Source organism: Lagopus muta, chromosome Z (assembly GCF_023343835.1).
Source record: "Lagopus muta isolate bLagMut1 chromosome Z, bLagMut1 primary, whole genome shotgun sequence".
NCBI lineage: Eukaryota > Metazoa > Chordata > Aves > Galliformes > Phasianidae > Lagopus > Lagopus muta.
In genome coordinates this window covers 48,749,113-48,775,604 of record NC_064472.1, presented here as the reverse complement: position 1 = coordinate 48,775,604, position 26,492 = coordinate 48,749,113, and the positions used below count along the sequence as shown (strand labels likewise).

At 38.0% G+C, this 26,492-nt stretch overlaps 1 protein-coding gene across 6 annotated transcripts in view; it reads right to left on the bottom strand.

The window, feature by feature from the left end:
• FER (FER tyrosine kinase) overlaps nt 1-26,492 on the bottom strand; it is a 176,051-nt gene that overhangs the window by 91,413 nt on the left and 58,146 nt on the right. For all 6 annotated transcript variants that reach the window (XM_048931375.1, XM_048931380.1, XM_048931379.1 and 3 more), the window contains 3 exons: nt 21,729-21,851; nt 18,241-18,430; nt 212-304 (listed from right to left, as the gene is read on the bottom strand). In XM_048931375.1, the coding sequence (XP_048787332.1) occupies nt 212-304; nt 18,241-18,430; nt 21,729-21,851 (406 nt within the window). The remainder of the gene's footprint in view (nt 1-211; nt 305-18,240; nt 18,431-21,728; nt 21,852-26,492) is intronic.

Sequence of the window (26,492 nt, the reverse complement as noted above, 5' to 3'; positions counted from 1 at the left end):
CAATACTTAACTTCTAATAACCAACTAAATACGGGACAGCATTTTTCTCTGCATTCAAACCAAAATATAGTTTCACAGTATGCAACAGTATGATCGTGTTCACTGATCAGGCAGAACAGTGTTTCTAATATTACAATTTTTCTCCATGTAGATGGGAATCTTGCTTAAGTTGACAAACGAGAATGTACTGCAACACTAAATTATTACTTACTGATGATGAGCCCAACATGGATTTTGGAGACCTTATAATTCCAGCTATGGAGTGACGTATAGTATCAAATCTTGAGACTTTGTCCTTCTTGTCCTAGGAAGAAAAGTAGAGTCTCTAGTGAAACCAAACAAATCAATAGAAGTTTACCTCTAAGTATTAGTAACTAAATTATGGAGAACATGGCATCTAGAATCATGGATTAAGAGAGAGACTGAGGTTCTATAAATACAAACCAGTAAGACTAGGTCAATATCAGTGGGATTAAACTAATACATATAAATTTAAAAGGTCACAGACTTGTAATTCCTTAAATATCTTGTGCCATTATTTTAAATATCACTATTGTAAACTGTAAAGAGAATTCTTTTGTACCCTAAAACAGAGCATTTAATTCCCAGTTCTCCTGAAGTACTTTTTTCCAAAAAATATTGGTTTGATACAATAAAAAAAGAAAACCCACATAATAGAATTCAAAAAAATATACTTTACTCTTACTTCATGTATGTGATGTATGTGCAGTTATTTCCTTTTTAATTAATGTGTTCTTTGCTAACAATAAACTGCAAATATTAATACTAACCAGTTTGAAAGCCAATTTCTGGCATTGCAAAACCATAAGAAACCACTGCCTAAGTTTTTAATTCTGAATAAAGAGTCTTAATCACTGAAATTAGAACACTGAGCCAGCTTTTAACCATCCTTAATTCAACATAAATCAGTGACAAGTCCAAGGTGCATGTAATGCAAGTTAGTCCAAAGACTGCACAGTTCTACACCTCTCATTGAGAGGTCTCAATATCATCATCAGCTCTCAATATCACAGAATCTTCCAGAGAATAATAACAGTAAATATTTTTAACATTGACAAATTTGATTTATCTTTCATAATTTTACCCTTAGAAAAAGCCAAGATACTTTAAGCAACATACATCATTTAATTCATGGACAGAGGCCACTAGTCAACAATCTCTTTCCAATTAGCTACAGGTTAACTAAACCATTAATGGTGACAGACTATATCTGTTAGATAGTGCTACAAGGACAACTGCTTCAAAGTTCTGAATGTAGAATCATAGAATCAACTCCGGTTGGAAAAGACCTTCAAGAACATCAAGTCCAATTACGACCTAACCACACTACCCTAACTCTTAATGACCTACCGCTAAATCATGTCCCCGAGCACCACATCCAAATGGTTTTTAAACACATTCAGAGATGGCGACTCAACCACCTCCCTGGGGAGCCTATTCCAGTGCTTGACAACCCTTTCTGTAAAGAAGCGTTTCCTAATATCCAACCTAAACCTACCCTGGCACAATTTGAGGCCATTTCCCTTCATCCTGTCACCAGTGACAAGAGACCAACCCCACTCTCCTGGTAAGCTCCTTTCAGATATTGGAAGAGAGCAATAGAGTCTCCCCTCAGCCTCCTTTTCCCCACACTTAACAGCCCCAGTTCCTTCAGTCTCTCCTCATAGGCCATATTCTCCAAGCCCTTCACAAGCCTTGTTGCCCTTCTTTGGAACTGCAGCAGCACCTCAATGTCCTTGCTGTACAGAGGTGCCCAAAACTGAACACAGTAATCAAGGTCAGGCCTCACCAGTGCCAAGTACAGGGGCAGTATAACTTCCCTAGTCCTGCTCACCACACCACTCCTGATACAAGTCAGGATGCCATTGGCCTTCTCAGTCACCTGGGCACACTGCTGGCTCATATTCAGTTGACTGTCCATCAGAACATCAAGGTCCCTTTCCATCAGGCAGCTTCCCAGCTGCTCCTCCCCAGGCCTGTAGGGTTGCCTGGGGTTGCTGTGACCAAAATGTACAATCCTCAACCGGGGTTGTTGTGACCAGTGTACATCCTCAACTAAAAAAACTGCATGTATTACATTAATAGATTTTCATTTTTAGTTTATTCTGCGACTTCTGAATGGGCAACAAAATCTATTAACCTCATACTGAATATACCTATACTACAATCACTGTTAAATGGAATTTAGTTTACAGAATATAGTTTAAGCAATGCTTTAATAAAAGAAATTTTAAAAAGAATTAAATTGTCTACACAAAAAAAATTTCGTTAACAGGATGCAGTCTAATTCTGTTTGCATGCTTGCCATTCTGTGATTAAGTCAAAGTGGTATTTTAAGCCTGATTTCTGAGTAAAATGTTAACAGAGCTGTTTTTCAGTCAACTTCAACACAGCCACAATACATTTTGAATCTCTTGGCCAAGGCCCTCAGAATTCAGTAAACAATTTAATAGGCAAAAGGATTATTTCAGGATATTAAGTTCCTTAAAAAAACTGAAGGAAACCCAACAGGGAGCACAGACTCCCTGAAACAAAATTCATTTTGTTTCAACAGAACTCATTCCAGAATTAACACCAGGTAACTGACCAACCAGCACAACCACGCTGTCCATGCCATATGTCCCAGATACACTCATAACACACATCACACCACTATTTCACTAACAAACTTGAGACGGACACTGGGAAGAAATTAAGAATTCAGCAACAGGGATTGTTATAAAGAGCCGTGAGCCCTATGGAACAGCATGCTTGCTAACATACACAACTGCAGCTACTAAGAAGTATTAACTGATTCAGTTTCCCTTTAGCTGGAATTAATTACTTTCTGAGATATAAGCAAAATGGTAGCGTATTTGTTTTTCCCTTTATTTTATTCTAGACCAGCTTTATTAAAAAGAAAACTAATCCCTGGGCTATAATATTTTATGCAAAGACTGAATTACTGCAGAATAAATTATACTTTACCATTATATACACATTAAAATAAATACTGTCTGTACAGAACACTTATTTCTTCAACAGTGTTTAAATGAACCTATGGCATAAGAGCAAATGAAAGAATAAATAAGGAAAAACGCACTGGCTAATACTTTCTTTATTGAACTAGCCACACTTCTAACTTTCCAGGAAGAATTAATGCCACCAGACTTGGGACTGACACTTAGAGAAGGAAACTTCCAGGCGGTGGACAAGTAAACCTACCATATTCCAACCACGTTCCCGAGAATGACGCATGTTTGATTGATAATTTTCCATATGGAATATAAAAATTAATTTTACAAATGTGACTTCTTGTCATTATCACTGGTAAATAATGCAAAGCATTAGGGCTTTTATTTTTACAGATTTTGTAATATTAATTAAGCAGTTACTGAGGCACTGATTGACATCAGCTACTTGTAATCACAAGATCAGAATACTGTCATATTCTAAAACCAATCAATTTTGGAAGCAGCCATGTCACATTTCTACTACCACGAAATAAGGAATGCTTGAAACACTCTTTCCACTTGTATACACCTCAGCTATCTTTATCATTCCAGTTATTTTTTCCCATTTCTAATGGTCTAAAATATTACCCCTGCCCTTCTAAAGTATTGCCTCAGTAGAAGACAATCACTCTGGCACTCCTACTTTCCTTTTCTTTTTATTTCCTGACAAGATGCAGACAAAAAAAGTGTAAGAGCTCACAAAGAATTGCAGGACTCAGTTCAGTTGAAAACCACAAGTAAAGCACTCACTCTTGTGTCTGACCATTTCCTTACATAGGAGATATAGAAAGCAGAGTTTTTGTTTGGTTTTTTTTTTTCATGTTTTTTTAGATGCTTGTTCACTTTGAGGTTTGTTGTCTTTTTTTTTTTCCAGTAGACCTGTGGCCATGCATTACAGCTGTTAGCATCCCATGGGCAAAAATCTCCCATTTGCCAAGCATGCTGTTCTTTCACTAGGCAAAAATACTGCAGATTTTAGAGTGCATGCGAAATAATACAGTACACCCAGAGGTGTGACAATCAAAATGGCAAGGTCAAACAATCATCTTCACAGCACTATTTTGAATTAATGTGGGCAGGATAAAAGAGTAAGACAAAAAATTTTGTTTAAATTGAACTGCATAATGTAAAAGCCCAAAAAATCTTTTTAGCTGTAAGAGTCCAAAGAAATAGCTGCATCTCAGACATTGTTAGGAAAGAAGAATAATATATATTCTCTTTAGAGAAGCAAGAAAATAACAAGCTATAACAAAATCTAATATGAAGAGTATTAATTTTACTGGCGGACAAGCAAATAGTGTTACTATCTCAACCAAAAAGTAGAAGATCAGCAGTAAGAAACAACTTATAATGCAGCATACACTGAATACTGCAAAAAAGTCTGGCCAGACACAAATACAAATAAACAAATTTGCTTACAAATTTGTTTATCAACAAATACATTTGGTGATACAAATAGGGCAATATTTTAATACAAAGAAAGGCCTACTTAATATGCCAGATATGAACTAATGGCATAGATACAGAATATGATGCTGGCTTGCAAGTAAAAGCAGAAAAGCTTCAGAGGAAAAGGAAATATGATAAGGACTCCCCAGCTGAAAGAAAAGAACCATGCTCCCACAAAAACAAAAAAAAGAGATTACAACTGGAAGAACACAATCAGCAATATCTAAAAGATGAGCATGACAATATTTGTTCTGAGGCTTGATAAGGGAACTGGTCCTCACAGATTTTGATAAAAATTATTTCAGAAAGGTACTGGAGAACTAAGAGGAAACTAGACTGGTAGAATTCTTTGTAATTATTGCAAATGATATGTTCAGTAAACATACAGATAAAAGAGAGACATTAGAAGTACCTGCAAGAGCAATTAACATGCTCTTATTTATGTGAAATGAATGCTAGCTTCATTTCTGCTTTAAATATGTGATTTCTCTGATGAAAAAAGTGTCAGAACAATATTCATCTTAAGGCCTCAAACACAGATATGGTGGAAAATGATTAAAATTTTTGTCTTAGAATGCTACAGATATCTAGCATGAGAATGAAGTTTTGTGATTTATAAGCAGGAGTTCTTCAAAAAAACCTCTAGAGAGAGGGTCATTTTCTGAAAGTGATAGTCTGCATTAGTCACTTCAGCAGAGATGTTATTTAGGAGGTCTGGAAAACATGCAATACGCTTAGCATATAACAGTCACTCTGGCCTGTTTACTGATATGCAGATACACTAATGGCAAAACCTTTAAGATGAATGCCTTCTCTACAGATACTAACATTTACTGATCATTTGTAATTTCATGAAATGAGTGGTAAATGTTGGCACATCAAAAACCTGAACATGCCTTGAAACCTTGAAGCCAAAACACTGAAAGATTTCTCTTCCTCCTACCCCACCCCTCTCACCCATGACAGAACTGGTATTTCGGAAAAGCTAAATGTACAAAATCAGAATTGTTCATTCTGTGCAAACAGAAACTGATATTTTGAACCATTCATATGGCCATATATTCCAGACAGAATCAGTTGCTGACTGCACAGAAGTTGACTGTCCAAGCTCAGCAGACCAGAAGAACTTCCAGAGGAATAATGATTTGCACTATCTTATTTTGTCATTGTATATATCTAGACTTGGGGGCAGCACTGTGCAGAGCTATGAAGTATAACAAAGTTATTAAAAATTAAAGCATTTTAAGCTAATTAAAAATACCTTAAGTACGCAGTGAAACTAATTAAGCAACTCAGCTATTCAAAAATCATTCACAAATAAGCTAGTATTCTCAGTTTTAAATAACAGTAACATCTTCCAAAGCAGCACACGTGATACATAACTGATGCACACATATTGTAAAACTCTGCACCAGATGTAAATTAATGTTCCACCTTCCAAATTGAGTTGTAGCTTAAAAAGCAAAAATCTGCCAGCATGAAATTTGAGAACAGCTCATTTGGAGATGAAATATACTTTCCAGGTTGTACCAGAATCCTGGTGGCCTGTAAGAAAAGGGCAGTGATAACTTTCCCAGAGCATTTCCTCATCCTCTAAAGACTTGAAATGTTAGAGCAGACTGTATCAAATGTGAAGTTCTTACATGGTAGAGTCATTGAAGGATTCTCCTTAATTTTTTTTTCAGCTGCTTACTGAATTTTTATAAAATTTGGCAATACAACATCACAATGAATAACATGATCAAATACAGAAACTTCCCAGAGAGATTTCCACACTGGGAAATGTTGGTGCTGTCCAGAACTCAAATGAAGATCCCACGCAGACCGATACCACAAAGCTCATGCATCTGAGGAAGGAGCTGGATCAAATGGCCTTCCTGAGTTCCCTTCAAATCTATATTATTCTGCAGTTCTACAATATTCAGAAAGTGGACATCAGATTACACAAATTCTATGTTATTCTCTATTCTGTTTTGTTGTTTTTTTTTTTTTTTCCTGATAATTTCTAGCATACTTACTGATTTTGAACGTGAAATAAATAGTGGCCTGATATTTCCAGGTATGTTTAGAGCCTGTTTGGAAAGGTAACCTAAAGTTCATTACTAGCATATGTGAAACAGAACTGTTGTTACAATCAGTTTGGAAAAACATAACTACACAATATGAAATTACTATCAAAAGACGATTAGCAATAATTCATATAAAATATAACATGAAAAAATATTCTCAGTTTCTTATTAGAAAATACAAACTTTATTTCCAAAGAGGCCTTCCTCCTCTTGAGATTACTTATCACGAAATCATAGGAGTTGTTAAGAGACCATTTAGTTCAACCCTCTGGTAAAGCAGGTCCCATGCAGTAGGTTGCACAGGAAAGCATCCAGGTGGGTTTTGATATCTCTAGAGAAGGAGACTCAATTACCTCTCTCACTAGGTTGTTCCAGTGGTCCATCATCCACAAAGTAATTTTATTTTTTTTAATGCTCATAAGGAACTTCCTGTGCTCCAATTTGTCCCCACTGCTCATTGTACCATCACTCAGCATCAACAAAAGAAACCTGGCAGCATTCACATGACCCCCAGCCTTTAGATATCTATATGCATTGGTAAGATGCCCCTCAGTCTTCCCCAGGTTAAGCAGTGAGAGGTCTCTCAGCCTTTCCTCATAAGGCCCCTAATCATCACTGCAGCCTGGACCCTCTCTGAGTTTCCCATCTTTCTTGATCTGGTGAGTCCAATAAGTGGACAATAGTACTCCAGATGTGGCCCCTCTAGGACAGAGCAGATGGGAAGAATCATCTCCTTCAACCTGCTGGTCACATACTTGAATGCATTCCAGAATACCACTGGCCTTCTTGGCCACACTGGCACACTGCTGGGTCATGGTCAACCTGCTGTCCACCAGGACCACGCAGGTCCTTCTCTGCATGTTAGATCCTAACCTGTACTGATGCATGTACTTGCTTTCCCTCAGGTGTAGGATTCCATGCTTGCTCTTGTGGAACCTCAAGAGGTTCGTCTCCACCCAGCTCTCCACTCTGCGCAGGTCTTGATGAATGGCAGCACAGCATTCTAGTGTGTCAGCCACTCTTCCCAGCTTTGTATCATCAGTAAACATGCTGAGGGTGCATTCTTTCTACCCAGGTCACTGATGACAATGTAAAACAAGACTGGACCCTCTACCAAACCCTGAGGAATAGACAGCTACAGTCTTCCACCTAGATTCCTCTGCTTACATACACAGATATGTTCAGAGACATATCAGGTTTGAATCAAACTGAAGTGAAAGCAGGATAAAAATGGGGGAAAAGCGGGAAAAATAAGCAATTATGAAAATTTAAATCATAACTTTCATGCAAAACAATTGCTCCACAGTTATCAGAATCATTAATGGTTCAACAGACACTAGACAGCTGGTGTTATTGGTTCAGAAAAACAAGTTGTTTAATGATCTTTTTAATTGCTGAACCAACAGGTAGGCAAAATACCTGGAAATGAAAATATGAAAAACTTCAGTAGATTTTACTTAGCAAAGTTTTATATTTGAGCCCTAGAAAATTAAGTTCTAAAAAAAGTAACAAAATGCTTTGACCTGTTGATTTATTCTGAATGACTATTGGAACTAAATGTAGAGTTAAGCTGTACAGATTTTACTATATTTTCAGTTTTAATTAGAGTATCTAAGAACCAATTATTTAAGCTACATATGAAATGCCAGCAAAATGTCACCCTCATCCTCAAAATAATTAGTAACTCTTTCTAACACACAAACATATATTAGAGGACTTTACAGAAGCAGACTACCCTTTAATGGTGGCTAGCAATAGCATTTTAAAAAACAAAGGAAATTTTAATTATTATATACAAAACAGTCTATTTTTTAAAAAAATGTAATTTTGATTTCACCCAATTATCACCAAGAACATCAACCATGCCTCTGGGAAGAAAATGCTTAACATATATCATCTAAGCTGAGGCACTGCAACCTTCCCTGGTAGCTTTGTGGAAAAGTAAACTAACCAAACAGCCTTTTGCAAGGCAGCTAGAGAGGTCAAAGAATAAGCACAGAATGGCTTTGGCTGGAAGGGACCTCAAAGATCATCCACTTCCACCTCTTCTGCAGTGGCCAGGGTTGCAAACTGCTAGATAAAGCACGAGATTGTTCTGCTTACGGCCTCACCTAGCCTCCAGGGACAGCGTGTTCACAGCCTCTGCGGGCAGTATGTTCCAGCACTTCGCCACACTCTGTGAAAAATTTTCCCAACATTGAAGTAAATCTGCCCTCCTTTCATTTAAAACCATTTCTCCTTGTCTATCACTATCTACCTGTGTAAAAAGTTGCTTTCCCTTCTGTTTATCATCTTGCTTTAATTATTAGAAGGCCATAATGAGGTCTTCCCAAGTGAAGAAGCCCAGCTACTTTAGACTGTCTTCACAGGCTGGGTGTTCCAGCCCTCTGGTCATCCTCATAGCCCTTCTCTGGATCCTTCCCAGAAGATTCACATCTTTCCCAAAATGGGAACCCCAGAACTGGATGCAGTATTCCAGATGGGTCCATGAAGCTCGTGACAGAATTCCTGCTTTGCTTAATAGAAGTGTTTCTATACCACCAATTTCTAGCATACCTCCTTCACCTGACTGAACAATGATACCAAGCAAAACAGAACTGACATCAGTAAATGCAATTTAAGAAACCAATTCAGATTTGTGAAGGCTTACTGCCAAATCTGGAATTAATATATAGTTTTGGAAAACAAAGGCCCAATGCTAATAACTCCAGTATATCAGGAAAAATATGAGCCAAAACTGGAATTTAATCCTATCAAAAAAATCAGTACGTAAATGCACAGATGTGAATTGTCCCCGATTTCAACACTGTTATTAATCAATAATACTGCTATTAAATTGATGTATAATTATTTTGTTAATTCTTCTGTTTTCACTTTACTAGTTTGAAATCATTAAAATGATGCTAATTTGAGTCTGTAGAGCATTTGCAATGCCAAAAGGGAATACAGTCATAACACGATCCTTCTCTTCCTTGCTTTCCACTGTTACATCACAGTAATAGAGACCTGAATATGCACACAAGACAACTCTAGCTACTGTCCTGTCTAAATAAATGAACAATCTAAAACAGACTACAGTAAATAGCCCTGGTTTTACTGCAATACCTTGTGTTCATGAAAATTAGAAAACCTAAATTGTTTCATGTCCTCTTGCAGCTCATCATTCAAAAATACTATGATGATGTATTAGCTGTTGGTCAAAGTCAACATCTGCCAGTCACAATCTCGCTCAACATTCTGGCTATGGAGCTGCTTTCCCTGCTTCCAAACATTTTCATCCTCCTAGGCTAGATATAGTTTTTAACCTAGAATCCACAGTTTATAGTTCAGCAGGTACATATAAACTTGTTTACTTCCTTGCTAATAACGTCAGAATAAGCAATCAGGGAACCAAGTGAGATTTCATGAAAGTGACTTGAAGTGTCAAGAACATAAATTTTAGAACAGCAGAAAGCTGAACATGTATTAGAGAACAAAACATTAAAAGAATATAAATCTTGCAAAGCAAACTAACAGTGAACAAGTTTTTTATAACCATCATCTAAAAGTTACAGTCTGTCAGAGAGGTATTAAAAGCACACACACTTTAATAGCTAGAAGTGCATGTGCATCCACAAACCATTTAACACTAACACTTTCTCAATGGAACTATAAAGTTTTAGGTAATCAGCAGACAGCTTAACTTCTGAAAAAGTCTGATGTGTAATGTGTCAAACTGACAAATACTACTTAATTATGAAAGTAACTTCATTATAAAATTTGAATTAATAAATACAGTTAGAATAATCTCTACTGACATATGTTCACAAGCGCCATCAAAACAAGGCAATTTAAAAAGTTTAAAGACTGCTGTATGAGCTAATAATACAAAGACAGAGGCAAAGAACCTCTAGCTACAACAAGCTACATTCAGCATGAACAGTTTTACAGTGCAGCTGGCTGAAGGACCAAACTACACATACAGTGCTCCACACAATGAATTTAGCAGATTAATTCAGATGTAGCACAACTCTGCAACATGTTTATGTAAGATCAAGATTGCTGAGCCTCTATTCCTTCTGGTCTCTGCAATGGTTAATAGCTGGTACAAACAAATTACACATGCCACATGCACACACCATCATACCTCTAGAAAGCAGCACATATGCCAAAGAACATCACCTGGAACTGGAACTGATTTTCACTAATCACAAACTTAACAGTCAAAGGTTTGTAATAACTCTATGTACTCTCAGAAGCATTATCACTGACTTCAATAATTAGGGCCTTTTCAAACAGATATGGAAAAAAAAAAAGAGAGAACAGAAAGAACAAAAAAAAAAAAAGAGAAAAGAGACAATACATAGCAGGCAAACTCTGTCACTGCTTTTCTGCAAGTTCCCTGAAGGCTATGAAAAGTTGATGATTACACTACATCAGTCCAATCACTATGAGAAAGATTTAAGAAGCCAATAACAATTCCAGCAGAGAATTACTAATTTCCTCTCAACACACACAGAATCATCCAGAAACGTACAGTCGATACTAACATGTGACTCCTGTTCAAACCAAATCTTCTATACAAAACATTCCTTATTGCAGGGATGATTTTGAATGAAATTACAAATCCCCCAGGGGTATGCAATGCTGCAACACAGGAATGAAGGCTTTTTCCTTAAGGAATACTGATAGCTCTTGAACTATTTTTGGCAGTTAAGGAGAAGCACATACATTCTCCTTTTTTCAGAAACAGTACAGTAATTCACCACCTAAAATACTCTGAACAAGCTACTTTCATCAATTCCTTCCAAAGTTCATTCACATTTCTAATTTTCCCCTTCCTCAAGACAGTTTTTCGCTCAACACTTTTTTCCTTCTCTTCCCCCCAGATAATATGCTGACCTTAAGAAACATGCAAGAGCTGCTCTGAAAATACTGACTCCTATTTTATTACACTAGCCCACAATGTCAGAGGCAGATGTTGGTGGTACGGCAGTAGAGATTGAAACTTCCCCACCAATACTCCATTATATTTTGTTACTGCATGGAAGATGGCAACAGAGGTGCATCTGACATGGAAGTACGTGTGAAGCAAAGATGTGTCACTGAACACCTCCTCTTCATGGAAAAAACTGCACCCTTTCATTGATACCTGATGAATGTTTACAGAGACACAGTGGATGTGAACACCATGAGGTGATGAATTGCGTTTCAGCAGTTGAGAAAGTGCACCACCTTCACTAGTACAAAATCTATGAACTTGGCATGAAGGCCTGTCTTTACTGCCAGTGAAAATGCCTAACTAATAGCAGCCACTACATTGAAAAACAGTGTTTCATAAATTAAGTAAAAAATAATGTTCCTGTGCTCTTTATATCTATTGCAGTTTCCATAGAAATATACAGGAGACACTACTTCCAGAACAAACTATATATAATTTGATTCCTAGTCTACCAAAATATTACTGCCAGATTAATCTTTCACTTCAGAAATTTCCAGGTATGTTCAGTAGAAAGAAGTTCAGAGGCTTCATTATCTCTAATCTCTTAAATTCTCAGCCAGTAACATCCACCACTCAAGACAAAGCATGATGGGATTTACCTGTCCCTTACCTTAGTATATCTCTGTATCTCTGTGGATTGCCCTTTCTTTGATGCATGCCCATCAGGTAAAGGATTCATAAAAAGAAGAAAATGGAACTAGAACATACCTTTACAGCAAGAAGAACATAGTTCACTCTCACCTGCTATGACCATCTGAAATTTGGAACATTTTTCCTTCATTTTAATTTCTGTCTGTGAGCCAAAAACACAAGTCCCAGCTACAAAGCTTAAAAAGCAGCCCAAAGCAAAAATCATTAAGCTGAACTTCAGCTGCCCAGGAATCCAACAGCTGCTTATGTACAAGTCTTACATAAATTAATAGGCACAATTTCTAAAAGATGACTACATTGTCAGTGCTTCTTCTGCTGATAAATAAGAAAGAGACTAAGGGTATCAATGTTGCATAGACTTACACAGGTCCTGTTTCCATTTACAATCTCAAAATAATGTTGTAGAAGTCTGCAAGTAACTGTGAACAACTCCTGACAACCCCTTCCTAACACATGGACTCTTACATAATCTTGAGCTAGCAGCAAGATTCATGCAAGATAACTCCTTAATACCGTTGAATGACTTGCCTGTTGCTTTCATCTTCTTAAGATGCAGCAAGTTGAGGACCCCAATAGCACCCTGTCCCTTTAACTTGACTATCTGGTCACGTGCAAGATTACTATCACTCTCCTCCCACTTCAAAAGTGCTTTGAAGCCCTGTCAATGAGCCCAGATAGCTCCAGGGGCAATATTTTTTTCCCCCTCTATGACCTAGGTGGACCCCATCAGCAACCATCAAGCCAGGCACTAAGTAAACCACCCCATAGAACATAGATAATGTGTGCTACATTTCTACAGCCTTATAATACAATACCTAAAACTCATCTCATGATGCATCTTTAATCACATACTCGCTTCCTGTAAGCTTTCTTCAAAATCTACACAGTCAGAAAGACCCATACAATGGAATAGCATTACAGCAGATGTAACGACAAGGAAACTAACACAACAGAAAAATGTTAGAAACAAAAGTGCTCACCCATCTCTGAAGATCTAGACACACAAAAGAAACTCCACAAGGAAGGCTCTCCAACCAGAGATCTGTTGTGGCAATCAGCCCTTAAATGAGGTCTAAGAGAGAGAAGGAGTCAGACTCCACCCCTTTGAGTGACACAGCTGAATTGCCTTCACCTGTGCACCCAGGGCTGACTGGGTCCTTTCCCCAGGTGCTCAATCAGTGGTTCAGACCATGAACTCAACAGTTCCTACACATATCTACATAGTTGACTTAGAAAAATTCAGAACTCATAAACTGATTAAAACTTGCTGATTTCAATTTTAGTGATGTATGGGAACTGTTGATCACGGCCTGAACCTCTGATTGACCACCTGAGGTAAGCAGTGATTCAGCTGCGGGAGCACAGGTGAAGGCAATTCACCTGTGCTACTGGAAGGGGTAGAGCCTGGCTCCACCTCTCCTAGATCCCATTTAAGGGCTGACTGCCACTAAGGAAGGATCTTTTTCTGGAGATTTCCTCCTTGTGGAATTTGTTACAAATCTACAACACCAGTGAGCATTTTTCACTTATTATCTTTCTATTGTGATAAGCCTACTTGGACTAACCTGTGTACACCTATTGATTGTACAAGTGAGAATCCTAAAAATATTTGTCTCAAATTCTCAGTGTTGATCACACTGTTAAAAGGAGCATGGACTCACAAAATCTGGAAAACAGTGACTGGAATACAGTGCTCTTTCTTCTGTGTCTTTGTTTGTTTTAGTATGTGCCACAAATAATTTTCACCAGAAGCTAGCATATCTAACTTTTAAAGCAATCACTGAGACCAGAATCTCTGAAGCCTTTTAAATAGTAAAACTAATCATAAGTGCTGTGAAATTTTATATTTTTTTTTCCTTTTGGATACATACCTCAGCTACAACAGATATAATAGGAATTCAGAAGTGTTAAATCTCATGCTAATACATCTACTCTTACTTACTCTACTACACATGGTGCAAAGGACAACACTGCCCTACAATGATGCAGTGATAAGTCATTGATAGTGCAGGTGCCTCCCACACTGACAACCGAATTCAACCAGAAATCCTTTAATGAGCACATGCAAAATGTGTAGCAACTTTGCACAGCTGCTCCTTAAAAAAGCAAAGCTCTGCAGGCTTTTTGACTAGCTTACATGCTACCGAAGAACATGGGTTGGGTTTTCCTACATCACTGTTATATTTTACCATCTTTAAAAAACAACAGGAAAAATAACAGAAAACAAAAAAAAAAAGCACCACTTCAGACTGTTTAATGTTAGAAAAAGAGAACATACATTTCTATGTCTCATCTAATTTTTTTAAACATAGATGATGAAACTTTTTTAAACAATGATGAAAAATGATGACTATTCAGTCATAACCGGTGTTTTGGCTTAAAAGCTTGAGCTCCACCTGCTGACAAGTTTTTCCAGATTACAGAGCCAGAGTACCAAGTCTTAGTTTTACCAATGGTTACAGCATAATGCAAAATCATAGAATCAGAAAGCTTGGAAAAGACCTCCAAGACCATCTTGTCCAACCATCCACCTGCTAGCAATATGTCCCATTTCACCATGTACCTTACAATATCCAAACGTATCTTGAACATCTCCAGGGACAGTGACTACATGAACCACAATTACGCTGAAATAGCATAATTGCTGTATTCTACTTAAAAGACAGGTAGTTCTCAGGGGAAAAAAAAACAACAAAAACAAACAAACAAACAAACAAACAAACAAAAAACCAAAAACCTCTAGAATACTGTTCTGTATTGTCACAGTAACTCTTTCTACCATATAAGGATACGGGAAGACATACATTATTGTGGCATACCAATTTTCTAGTCAACACTGATTTTCTCAATGTAACCACCTAAAATGAAATGCAAACCACTGCTGCACGTTTCAGTAAGTTACACTTGCACTGCAAAGCTCCAATTATTGTCAATACTTCTATTTCTAATCAGAAGATTAAATAATACTAGAGTTTTCTTGTTATTTTCTGTTTTAATTGTAGACTATTGTCACGTGCTTAAAACAGCAAGTGAAATATACGTACACTAAGACAAGTGACAGACAATGCATTCATTGACTAAACACTGATAATCTAGCACAAGCTTCCAGTTAACTTTTGTGACAGTGACATAATCTTTAAAAATTTTGATACTTCATTTTGATACATCATTTTGGCATAAATACAGCTGTTTTACTAGAAATAACAATCTATTTCACAGTATTTATCTCCTTCTAGTAGACAGTAGAGATGAATTAGAAACATAGGAAGTTTCAAAACAAAATACAGGTTACCTAACTCTATCTACAAAATCACATAAAACAGTGTTTCAGAGCCAGGCTACTTGTGAGAGTCATACAATACTATTACTCATTCTAAGAGATGAAAAACAAAACAATTTGAAAACTACTCCCTTTTGATACTGGCTCCATTTATGTAGCAACAAATAAATGCTTTATATAAAGCAGTATGCAATTTTAAACTTAAAATAACCCCAAACATACAAAAACCTCAACATGCACTCACAACATAAACCAAACAAAAAATTAGTCATTACTAGGAAAACAATTTTCAAATCACACATTTACAACAAATTTTTCAAGAAGAGCAAATAAGTACAATCAAATGTAGTATCACTCTACATTTAGATTACACAGACTTCAAGACAGCAGACTTCAAACTCTTCAGGGAACTGCTTGGCAGGGTGACGCGGGCTAAAGCCCTGGAGGGAAGAGGGGCCCAAAAAAACCAGTCAGTGTTCAAGGACCATCTCCTCCAAGTCCAGAAGCAGTGCATCCCAAGAAAAAAAGACAGCAGGCAAGAACACCAGGAGGCCTCCATGGATCAGTGAGAAGATTGTGAACTTAATTAAGCACAAAAAGAAAGCCTTAGGGAGGGGAAGCAGGAAGGCCAGAGAAGACATGGGCCCAGAAGGAAACTGGAGAACTGGACACAAGGGATACAGAGAAAGCTGAGGTGCCCAATACTTCCTTGCCTCAGACTTCACTACCAAGTGTCCTAGCTGCACCACTCAAGTTACAGAAAGTAAAGGTATGAACCTGGACAAGGAAAATCTGCCTACTGTAAATGAAGATCAGGTTCGAGGCCATCTAAAGAACCTGAAGGCATACAAGACCATGGGACCTGATGCGATTCATCCATGGGTTCTGAGGGAACTGGCAGATAAAGTTGCCAAGCCACTATCCATCAGATTTGAAAGGTCATGGCAGCCTAAAAGGGGAAACATAACCCCCATTTTCAAGAAGAGGAAAAAAAGAAGATCCAGGGAACTACAGGCCAGTCAGTCTAATCTCTGTGCCTAGCAAGATCATGGAGTGGATCCTCCTGAAAGCCCTACTAAGGCACATGGAAAATAAAGATGAGGTGATTGGTGGTAATCAACATGGCTTCAACAGGGGCAAGTCAAGCCTGACATCCTGGTGGCATTCTACAATGGAGTTACAGCATCAGTGGATAAATAATTGGCGTCATCTACCCAGACTTTTGCAAAGTGCACGACACCGTTCCACATGACATCCTGGTCACCAAACTGGAGAAAAATGGATTTGATGGACGGACCACTCGCTGGATAAGGAATTGGCTGGATGGCTGCACTCAGAGTGTTAGTGGTCAACAGCAGTGATAAATGGCATTCCTCATGGACCAGTGCAAGGACCAGTGTTATTTAACATCTGTATAGGTGACGTGGACAGTGGGATCAAGCATACCTCCAGCAAATTTGCAGACGACAACAAGCTGAGAAGTACAACTCACATACTAGAGGGAAGAGATGCTATCCAGAGGGATCTAGACAGCCTTGAGATGTGGGCGCATGCTAACCTCATGAAGTATAACAAGGCCACGTGAAAGGTCCTGCATTTTGGTTGAGGCAATCCCAAGCACATGCAGGTTGGGAAAAAAAACAGCTTGAGAGAAGCTCTCGGGAGAAGGATTTGCGAATGTCAGCTGATGAAAGAGTCAACATGAGCTGCCAATGAGTGCTTGCAGCCCAATCCAATTCTATCCTGAGCTGCACCAAAAGAAGAGCCAGCCCCAGCAGATTGAGGCAGGTGATCCTGCCCTCAATGCTTGTGAGGTCTCACCTGGAGTTTATAATCCAGCAGAGGGGAATAAACTTTTTACAAGGCTAGACAGAAATACGACAAGGGGGAATGATTTTAAGGTCAAGGAGGGAAGGCATAGACTAAACGTCAGGGGGAAGTTCTTCACAGAGGTGAAGGTGCCCAGTGAGGCTGTGGATGCCCCATCCCTGGAGGTGTTTAAGACCAGGTTAGATGGAACCCTGGGCAACCTGGTCCAGTTACCAAATCTGGAGTTTGGTAGCCCTACCTCTGGCAGGGGAGTTGGAAATCTATGATCCTTGGCGCCCCCTCCAACCCAAGCCATTCTATGATTCTATGATTACTATCTCAACATAACTGCATATAATTAAGAAAGGGAAGTCCAAAATAGTAGACAAGTACGTTTTAAGATTACGTAGAATCTTAAAAATTAACACAAGTTTATTTTTATTATAAAGAGCCATCTAAAATTAAGAGGCCATTTAAAAATAAGCTGCAAGGAATCGGGTGTTAGCAAGTAAGAGTTAAAAGGAATGATTACAGTACGTGAAGTTAATTTCTCAGTGACATAATGTATGCAGTATTCCAACAGCTTTTATCTGTTAGTTTTCTGTCTACAACTGTGAACATATTGCTTCAACAAAGCCAACAAAATTGTCAATAACTCATACTCATGTTTATTAAATCTATTTAAAGATTTACACTTTTAATTATAAAACAATGTAATGAGAAGTTAAGTCTCTAGGGTGCAGGAGGTCAAATTAAGTCTGCAGATATACGAAGAGTAATGTAAATTATTGCAACTTAAAAATAAATAAATAAATAAACAGATAAATAAATAAATAGAACCACACAACTGAATTGTTTTTCCAACTAGTCAGTTTCGGAAAATGTAAAGAGAAGTTAATTCACTCCAGTCATCCATTTATGTGTCATGAATTGCTGATCTAAGGAACAATACATGATAGTAAGACTGTATAATTCAGTAAAGCTTACCATAGAAGTGACTGATCTGGCATCTTCTTCATAATTCACTACAGGTGGTGGTTCTTTCCCATCGTTCTCTTGCACTTTTTGTTCCAGTAGTTCTTTCTGTGCTGCAAATTTTGCCTCAGAGCATCTTAATTGCTGAACAGTTTGCTTAAGTTCTTCCAGTGCTTGCTTTTGGCTCAGCAAGAGAACAATACTGAAAAGAAAATTAACTTTAAAATGCACATAATTTAAAGTATATTTTTTATTTTATGAAAGCTTAAAAAAAAAAAAAAAGCGTTTTTTTCTTCTATGAGTGATTTTCACTCTACTCTGCATATTTCTCTGCTTTTCAGCAGCTTATCAGATTATCCCATAATCTACTTGTGGTCTCTCCTATAGCACTATTACACAGTATTTTACCATTAACATACAAGAGAACACAAGAGTATTTTCACATTCCCACTTGTTACGTTTGACCTTACTCCAAATGCAGAGAAACAGCTGCCCTCAACTACTATACATTTTCATTATTGTTTGTATAAATTTACGTTTTGATTAACCTCTGGAGGTTAGACCTGCACAGCAATCTTCTAACCTCAACCATTCTGTGACTCATTTGGACTTATTAAAACATCATTACAGAAGTGCAATGCAGAACGCTGTATGGATTTACTACTGTGTCACTTCATTTTATCAGTTAGTTCTCTTCCAAGTCAGAATTTCAGATTAATATTTAGTTACAGTTATGTTTTCTGTCCACTTTCTTGTTTTCAGTCTATTTACTAATACTTCTTTTTAAAGATATTTTATACCTCCTTTCTTACACTGATAGACTTCAAACCGTTGCCCTATTAAAAAAAGCCTCAGAGAAGACCAAAGATTCTCATTTCTCAAACAATAGTTGCATCATGAATGGCTCTATCAGCTCTAGAAGCTTCCTGAGAAAAACAGTACATGAAACAGATCTGGAAGAAAAAACCTGTAAGTGGCCTTGCAGCTGCACATAAAAAAATTGTACTTGGCTCTTAATTGTCTCCTGTGCCACAGTCAACAAGGTTTTCACCTTCCTTGAAGGCCACTAGAGAACCATTCTGCGTAGATTAAAAAAAAAATAGCCCCAGACCATTCAGTTCTCCCAGAAGTGACCCATGTGAATAAGAGAAACACATACCTAGCACTGAGACTATCAGGTACAAACTCAGCCTTAGAAGCATGAGACAACACCAATGAAATAACAGAAAGCTGATTTCCTAATAATGAATATGCAGAAGATCAATTAAATGAAGGTGGCCATAGAACAGATCTTCACATAAAGGTATGAGAGAACACGCACACTTAACTTCAATAGGTACTCTACAACAATGAAACATGAGCAGAGGACAAGTAAACCATTTAGGACATCCACCTGGAAGCTAGATGGCTATTAACCTCAATAATTGCCAAAAACCAAACATGTCCAACAGCATGAATCATCTATGCTACAACACTAACACACTCAGATCATTCCACTTGAGCCCAGAAGCTTTGTCTAGAAAGAAACACAGAATTCTCATAGTCTGAAAGAGCAGATGGGAAGTTGAGGCACCAGGCCTATCAAGAACAAGGACACTAAAGAAAAATTAAAGTATTCTGTCATTCTGTATACTCTTAATTTGGAGAAAAAAAGAAATTTATAAATTATTCCTGATTACCAAGTCCCTTATTCCTACTTCAGAAATGAAGTTGTTTGTTGTACTCATGAACAAGGTTCAAGCAGTTCAGTTGACACCACCCAAAAGACCACTGGAAAATCCTGAAAAAAATCGAAAGCAAGCCTCATAATTCTGTACATCCACAGTTTCAGCTCCATCTGACAAAGAATGGGACACAGCCTTGTCTGCTGAAGAAGTTGCTCTGTCATAACTTACACATACAGACACTAAACTCTGTGTAGGCAGACATATGCTGATTGCACTACAAGCCAAAGGTCATGGATGGCAAGATTACTCCTTCAGAAACTGATCCTGAGCTAGGTGGTTACTCAAACAAGTTACGAAGTAATAAGAGAGACATCACTAGTGGCAAAAGACAGAAAGTCATATCCCAGGATGTGTGCAAAACTCTCTGCCTGTGTCTTTTAAGAGTGAATCCTTGCAAGATCAAAAGAGGGCAGCAAGTGAGAAAGTGATGCACTTCAAGATGCACTTCAACATGTGCCTTAATGAAAAGCACAACAGGTGAAAAACTCAATTCACTGTGCTGCTGTAATTAGATACAGAGAAACAACATCTAGTGCAGACTGCCACTGAGAAATCAATAAATTGTTCGGATTAGCAGTGATGAAAATTAGTCAGAAAGAAGTGGGGAAACCTGATGCTCAACAATAACACAGACTCAAGACAGGCACTGTCTGGACTGAAATAATCTCCTCAACAACACAAACATCTGCTACAGATTATTCAAAGGAGCCTGCACACACCAAGAAACAGAGGGAGAGTTCGAACTACGTTCAGAGAGATGTAACTGATAGCAAAGCAATGAAGAAGCATTCCTACAGTAAAGGAGAACAAAATCCATCCAGTTCAAACTGTCTATCCTGTAAGAAAGAAAGGTAGGTCAAGAACTGAATAAATGAAAAACGTGTTGTGAGTATGTGTCCCTTGTCAGTGAAAGAAAATCCGTCTAGTCAGCATGTACACTTACATAAAGTTTTGAATGTGACTGAAATGCATTTGGCAGTACCAACTGATAAAATGCTTTCCAAGAGCTAAGAATGTGTCTACAGCAAATGAAGATCACCTGAGATACTGCATTACAATTTCCTGTTACTGTAAATCAGTATTTATGACCAAGTGCTTAGTAAGACTACAACTGATCACAAAAAGAACTAGGGAGACATCACCACAAAAATAAAGGTTTTACCTGTTACAGTAACTTCACTTAAGATTGGGATGTGAGTATGAAATACAGGTTAAAGACCCTGCCCTAAAAGTATCATTATAATAAATGTTTTATTTATGACACATAAAACAACCATTAAAATCTCACCTTCATTATTTATTGAGCAGTACCACAGGGCATTGGCTCTATATTCACTATTCTAATGCAAATGCCATGAAGAATGAACTTGACAACTTCTAAACATTACTGTGTAAGAAAGATTACACAGCTTCCACATAACTGAAAAAGTCTTCCACAAAATCACATGTATACAACAAACTATGTCAAACAAAGAGACAATCTGAATTGACTCTTTTTCTTCATTTGGGCTGAAGTTACAATGCTAAAAAAAGTTCAGTTATTGAGCTACCATCAATATGACAACAAAATTAAATTAATAGAGCTTCTCAGTTTTCTAATTAATTAGAATCTGGAGTCAAGAAGGCTTATTTTAGAAGCTGAAAAATTATTGTTATTTATAAGTAAGAATACTTTCTCAAAAAAGCAGAACAAGACTGGAGATTATTTCTTATTTAGGAGAATGGCATTATAGACATTTTCCTTCACATTATTACAATTTTAATTCCACTTACTCTGACTTCTTTTCACACGTCTTAGAAGAGTCTTCTATTTTTTTCTCTAGTTCCAACACAAGTTCCTCTTTGCTCAAAAGTGTTTGCTGTGTTTGAATGAGTTCTTCTATTACTGTTTTTAACCTGCAAGACACGCAATACCAAAATCCATTGTGTAAATATATAGAAACTGTATATATTTGGGAACTTTCATTTATCTAAGAAGCATTAATTTTTGATTTTTAAACAGGTCTATACTAAGCTATGTATATCTACAAGGTTGCAAAATGATCTATGCCCACAGGCTCTTCTACCAAGAAAACTTCAGCTATAAATCATGATGAGTTCTGTGGATTAAAGCCTTACAAACATACTGCTGATATCTGAGATGCTTCATTAATTAATAACTTTCTGACTGCGTAAGTACTTTTTAAGTAAATACCCAGAATTGATAGCTGGGATAAAATAAGAAAATGATGAAAGACCTCTAGAGATAATGAAAGAAGAAACAAGTCCTAAATTATTAATTAATACTACACTTGTTTTAAGAGCAAGCTGCATGCTTCTCTTAACAATTTTTTGGTACCACACAATCTTTGATAACAAAATATGTTCAAATCAAACTATTGTTAAACCAGGAGAAAAATTTCTAAAGAGTGCCTGTGTGCATTCATATAAAACATGTATGTGTTGATGAGCACCAAAAAGTGGCATACACATCACTATATAAGTAGCTTGCTCCAAAAGTAATGTCTTCTATTTAATTCCATGGAAAGTACAACAGATACAATGAGCACAATAAAACTACTTGATAGAGCAAATTCTTAGCTACAAAATACTATGTGCAACGTTGTCGTCACCATGAGCTACATATCTTCACCAGATTAACAAGTGCCTACATGTCACACTCATCAAAACCTGCAACTGCAGGAGCAACTCACTGTTTCACAGCTGCTATGACAGCATCACTGCTGGGAAAATGTCAACCACACAATCTTTTGCTGACCCAAACGATGACAGTCAGACGGTGCTAAAACAGGACTGTAAGATGGGTATTGTAGTACAGCTCAGCCAAGACTGACAATATGCTCCATTATTTTTATTTAAACTAGTATGGGGTTTAGTGTTACCAGGTTGCAAGAGAAAGGTCATCTTCTTCTCTGGCCTGACTCTGGAAGTTCAAGCCTTCAGCTTAGTCAGAGTCATGATACAGCAGTCCAAAGTTAATGGTTTGTCTGGGTTCCAGAAAATCCAGAAGGATCACCCCTTCTTAACCCAAAAAACAGCACACAGCACTCTACTCATTCAGGGCTGCATCTTGAGCCTTCTCTTTGATGAGGAATTCAAGCCTCCTCATGGACTGTCACTTTGATTCCCGCTTGTAGTGAGGACATCATGTATCATCACTAGTAATCACAAAATTACAGAATTGCAAGGGTTGGAATGGAGATCATCAAGTCCAACCCCCCAGTGAAACCAGGTTCCCAAAAGTAGGTCACACCAAAAGGCATCCAGACAGGTCTTGAATATCTCCAAAAAAGGAGATTCCACAACCTCCCTGTTGTGGAGACCTGTTTCAGTGCTTTGTCACTCTCACTGTAATGAAGTTCTTCCGCTTATCTGTGTGAACTTCTTATGCTCAAGTTTTTTGACACTGCTCCTTATCCTACCACAACACACCACTGAAAAAACTCTGTCTTCATCTACTTGCCTCCTGCACTTTAGATACCTATAAATACTGATCAGATTCCCTTTTAGTCTTCTCCACACTGAACAAACCCAGGTCTCCCAGCCTCTCCTAGCACTGGAGATGCTCCAGGCCCTTTATCATCTTTGTCACCTCCCTATTGGAGTCCTTCCAGTAGATCCTTGCCTTCTTTGAACTGGGGAGTTCAATACTGGACACAGTATTTCAGATGTGGCCTAACCAAGACAGACTAGGGGAAGAAGATCACCTCCCTCAATCTGCTGGTCATGTTCTTATTAATGCATCCCAGGATATCATCGACCTTCCTGGCTACAAGGGCATACTACTGGAAATGTAATGATGTATTTCAGGAAAATGATATTGTCTGTCTTGTAACAGCTGAAATTCTCGGCTGGTTTCCCACCTGAAATTGAATCTGGCAAAGGAAGTAAAAGTTAGTAAGAAAGGTTTTTTTTAAGTACGTCAACAGTAAAAGGAAGGCTAGGGAAAATTGTGGGTGCCCTATTAAATGAGTGAGGTGCTGCGGTAATGGAGGATGCTGAGAAGACGAATTTGTTTCTGTCTTCAATGCAAAGAGTCCTCTCAGGAATCCCAGACCCTGGAGGTAAGTGAGAGAGTCTGGGAATGCAAGGATCCTCTTTAGTGAGGGAGGAGATGGTCTGAGAGTGCCCTGGCAACATCAGTGTACACCCACGGGCCCTGATGGGATGCATCCATGTGTGAAGAGGGAGCTGGCAAAGGTGACTACTGAACCACACACTAATATCTTTGAGAGGTCTTGGAGAATGGGAGAGATGCCTGAAGACTGGAGGACAGCCAGTGTCAGTGGTGGACAACAGGCTGACTGTTGACAGGACAGCAGTGTGGTGACCAAGAAGGCCAAAGCCATCTTGGAGTGCAATTAAAAAGAGCGTGGCCAGCAGGTCAAGGGAGGTTATCCTCCACCTCAACTCCTTCCTGGTCAGGCCTCACCTGGAGTACTGTATCCAGTTCTGGGCTGAGTGATCTTGGTCTGCTCAGCCTTGAGAAAATAAGACTGATAGGAAAACTGATCAATGACAACAAATATTAAAGGTGCAGGAGGTAAAGGGGTAAGGCCAGATTCTTTTGTATGGTGACCAGACAAGGGGACGCAGCCACAAACTCAAGCATAAAAAGTTCTGCGCAAATGTGCACAAGAACTTCTTCATGGTAAGGGTAACAGAGCACTGGAACAGGCTGCCCATGGAGGTTGTGGAATTTCTTTCTCTGGAGATATCCAAGACCCACCTGGATGTCTACCTGCGCAACCTGCTGTAGGGAGCCTGCTTTGGCAAGGGGTTGGATTTGGTGATCTCTAGAGGTCCCCTCCATCCCCTACAATTCTGTGATTCCATGAACAGCCCAGTAACATCCTGACAAACTGGTACACAGTGTTCTTTCTGTTCCTATGTAAGAATTCATGGGATCCACCTGCATAAACTTTGTGACATTCCAACACTGTCATCATTGTTCCCAACACACTGCAGCCGATACATCAGCTCTGTACAGTTTCCTGGTCATAATCCACCAGTTTGTACAGATGAACCCATCAACATGCATTTCATGGTGGGAAATCTGCGTATGGCCACCTGGTATGTCGCTTATTTTTCATGTCTCTGTCATCACTGCTGAAACACCATCCCCTCAATGCGCTAATATCCATTGTTTGGTCTCCATAAATGCTGAGCAAGCATCAAAGAATGTCAGTGGGTGCCATTTTTTCCTTATGGAGAAATTCCATGACAAATGTTTGCTTCATACACAATTCCATGTCAGATGCCATTTTGTCACACCGCCCTTCTTCTGCCAGCTGTTGCACAGCAACAAAACATAATGGAATACCAGGGGGAATGTTCAAACCCTACTGCCATACCCCCAACATCTATTTGCAATGTTGTGGGCCAGTATAATAAAATAGGAGGCATTACTTTCAGAGGAGCATGAATGTGCACACACGTTTGTAAAGAGTGGAATGAGCAAAACACATACAGTACATACTACTACACAGATATGTTGCCCTAAACCATCCCAGAATGGTGACTATCCTAAGCCATCCCAGAATGGCAAAGGACAACAGAGCAATTTACAGAGACTCTATGATCTATGTCCAGTGTGTCATTTATACCAAAATAGTTTGATCTTAATAGTGAACTAGTTTTCCTGCTGTATTTTACACAGCACACAAAAGAATATACACAATATACACAAACGAATATGTTTAAGCATACTCTTTCTTCAGACAGTACTAGAAAATGCAAGACTTAAATGACTACAAAAAAGCCATATAGTGTATGATAATAACTTGCTTCCCAAATGAACAAGCATCTGCATGTGTATTTTTAGAAAAAAGCAACACATTAATATCTCTTTTTCTAATAAGCAGTTTTACTGCTACTAGATTATTAAAATCTGTACACTGAACTTCTTCTCAGAAATAACAATTCTTACACTGACTCTCTGATTTAATATCAATTATCAAATGTTAATACCTTGCTTAAAAATTAATTATCAATTCTTTAACTGAAAACACTGTTGGTTTTTTTGGTCAGCTTTCTAATCAGTATTTTAATCAACACTGTATTTGGCTTAGCAATTAAAATAAAGGAAACAGATGTTACATCTATTACATCTACAAATTTGCAATTAAGATCAATATATTGCATTCTTAACTTGACTTCTTAAATACACATTCTGCATGTGCTGAAACAATATGAAACTGACTGATGGTCCTGAGTTTTAAAATCACTGGCTTTGTTCACGTAAATTCTATATCAGAAAGTTTCTGCAGAGGAGAACAAGCTTCAGTATGTACCAAATAAAGATACAGCAAAAGCACAAGCATTCAATAAGTTAAAACCAAGCTAATAAGACTGTTCATCACTGTAATATATGATTGTACACATGCAGAACCAACACATTGAGATGCTTTAAAATTTCAAAAATATCCAATTTTATATGACAGCATGAGATTGAAACAGAGTATCAGCGTGGTTCTTTTGAAAATTTCTGAGACTGTAATAGCTGACAATCATAAACTTTCATTGTTATGCTTTTTG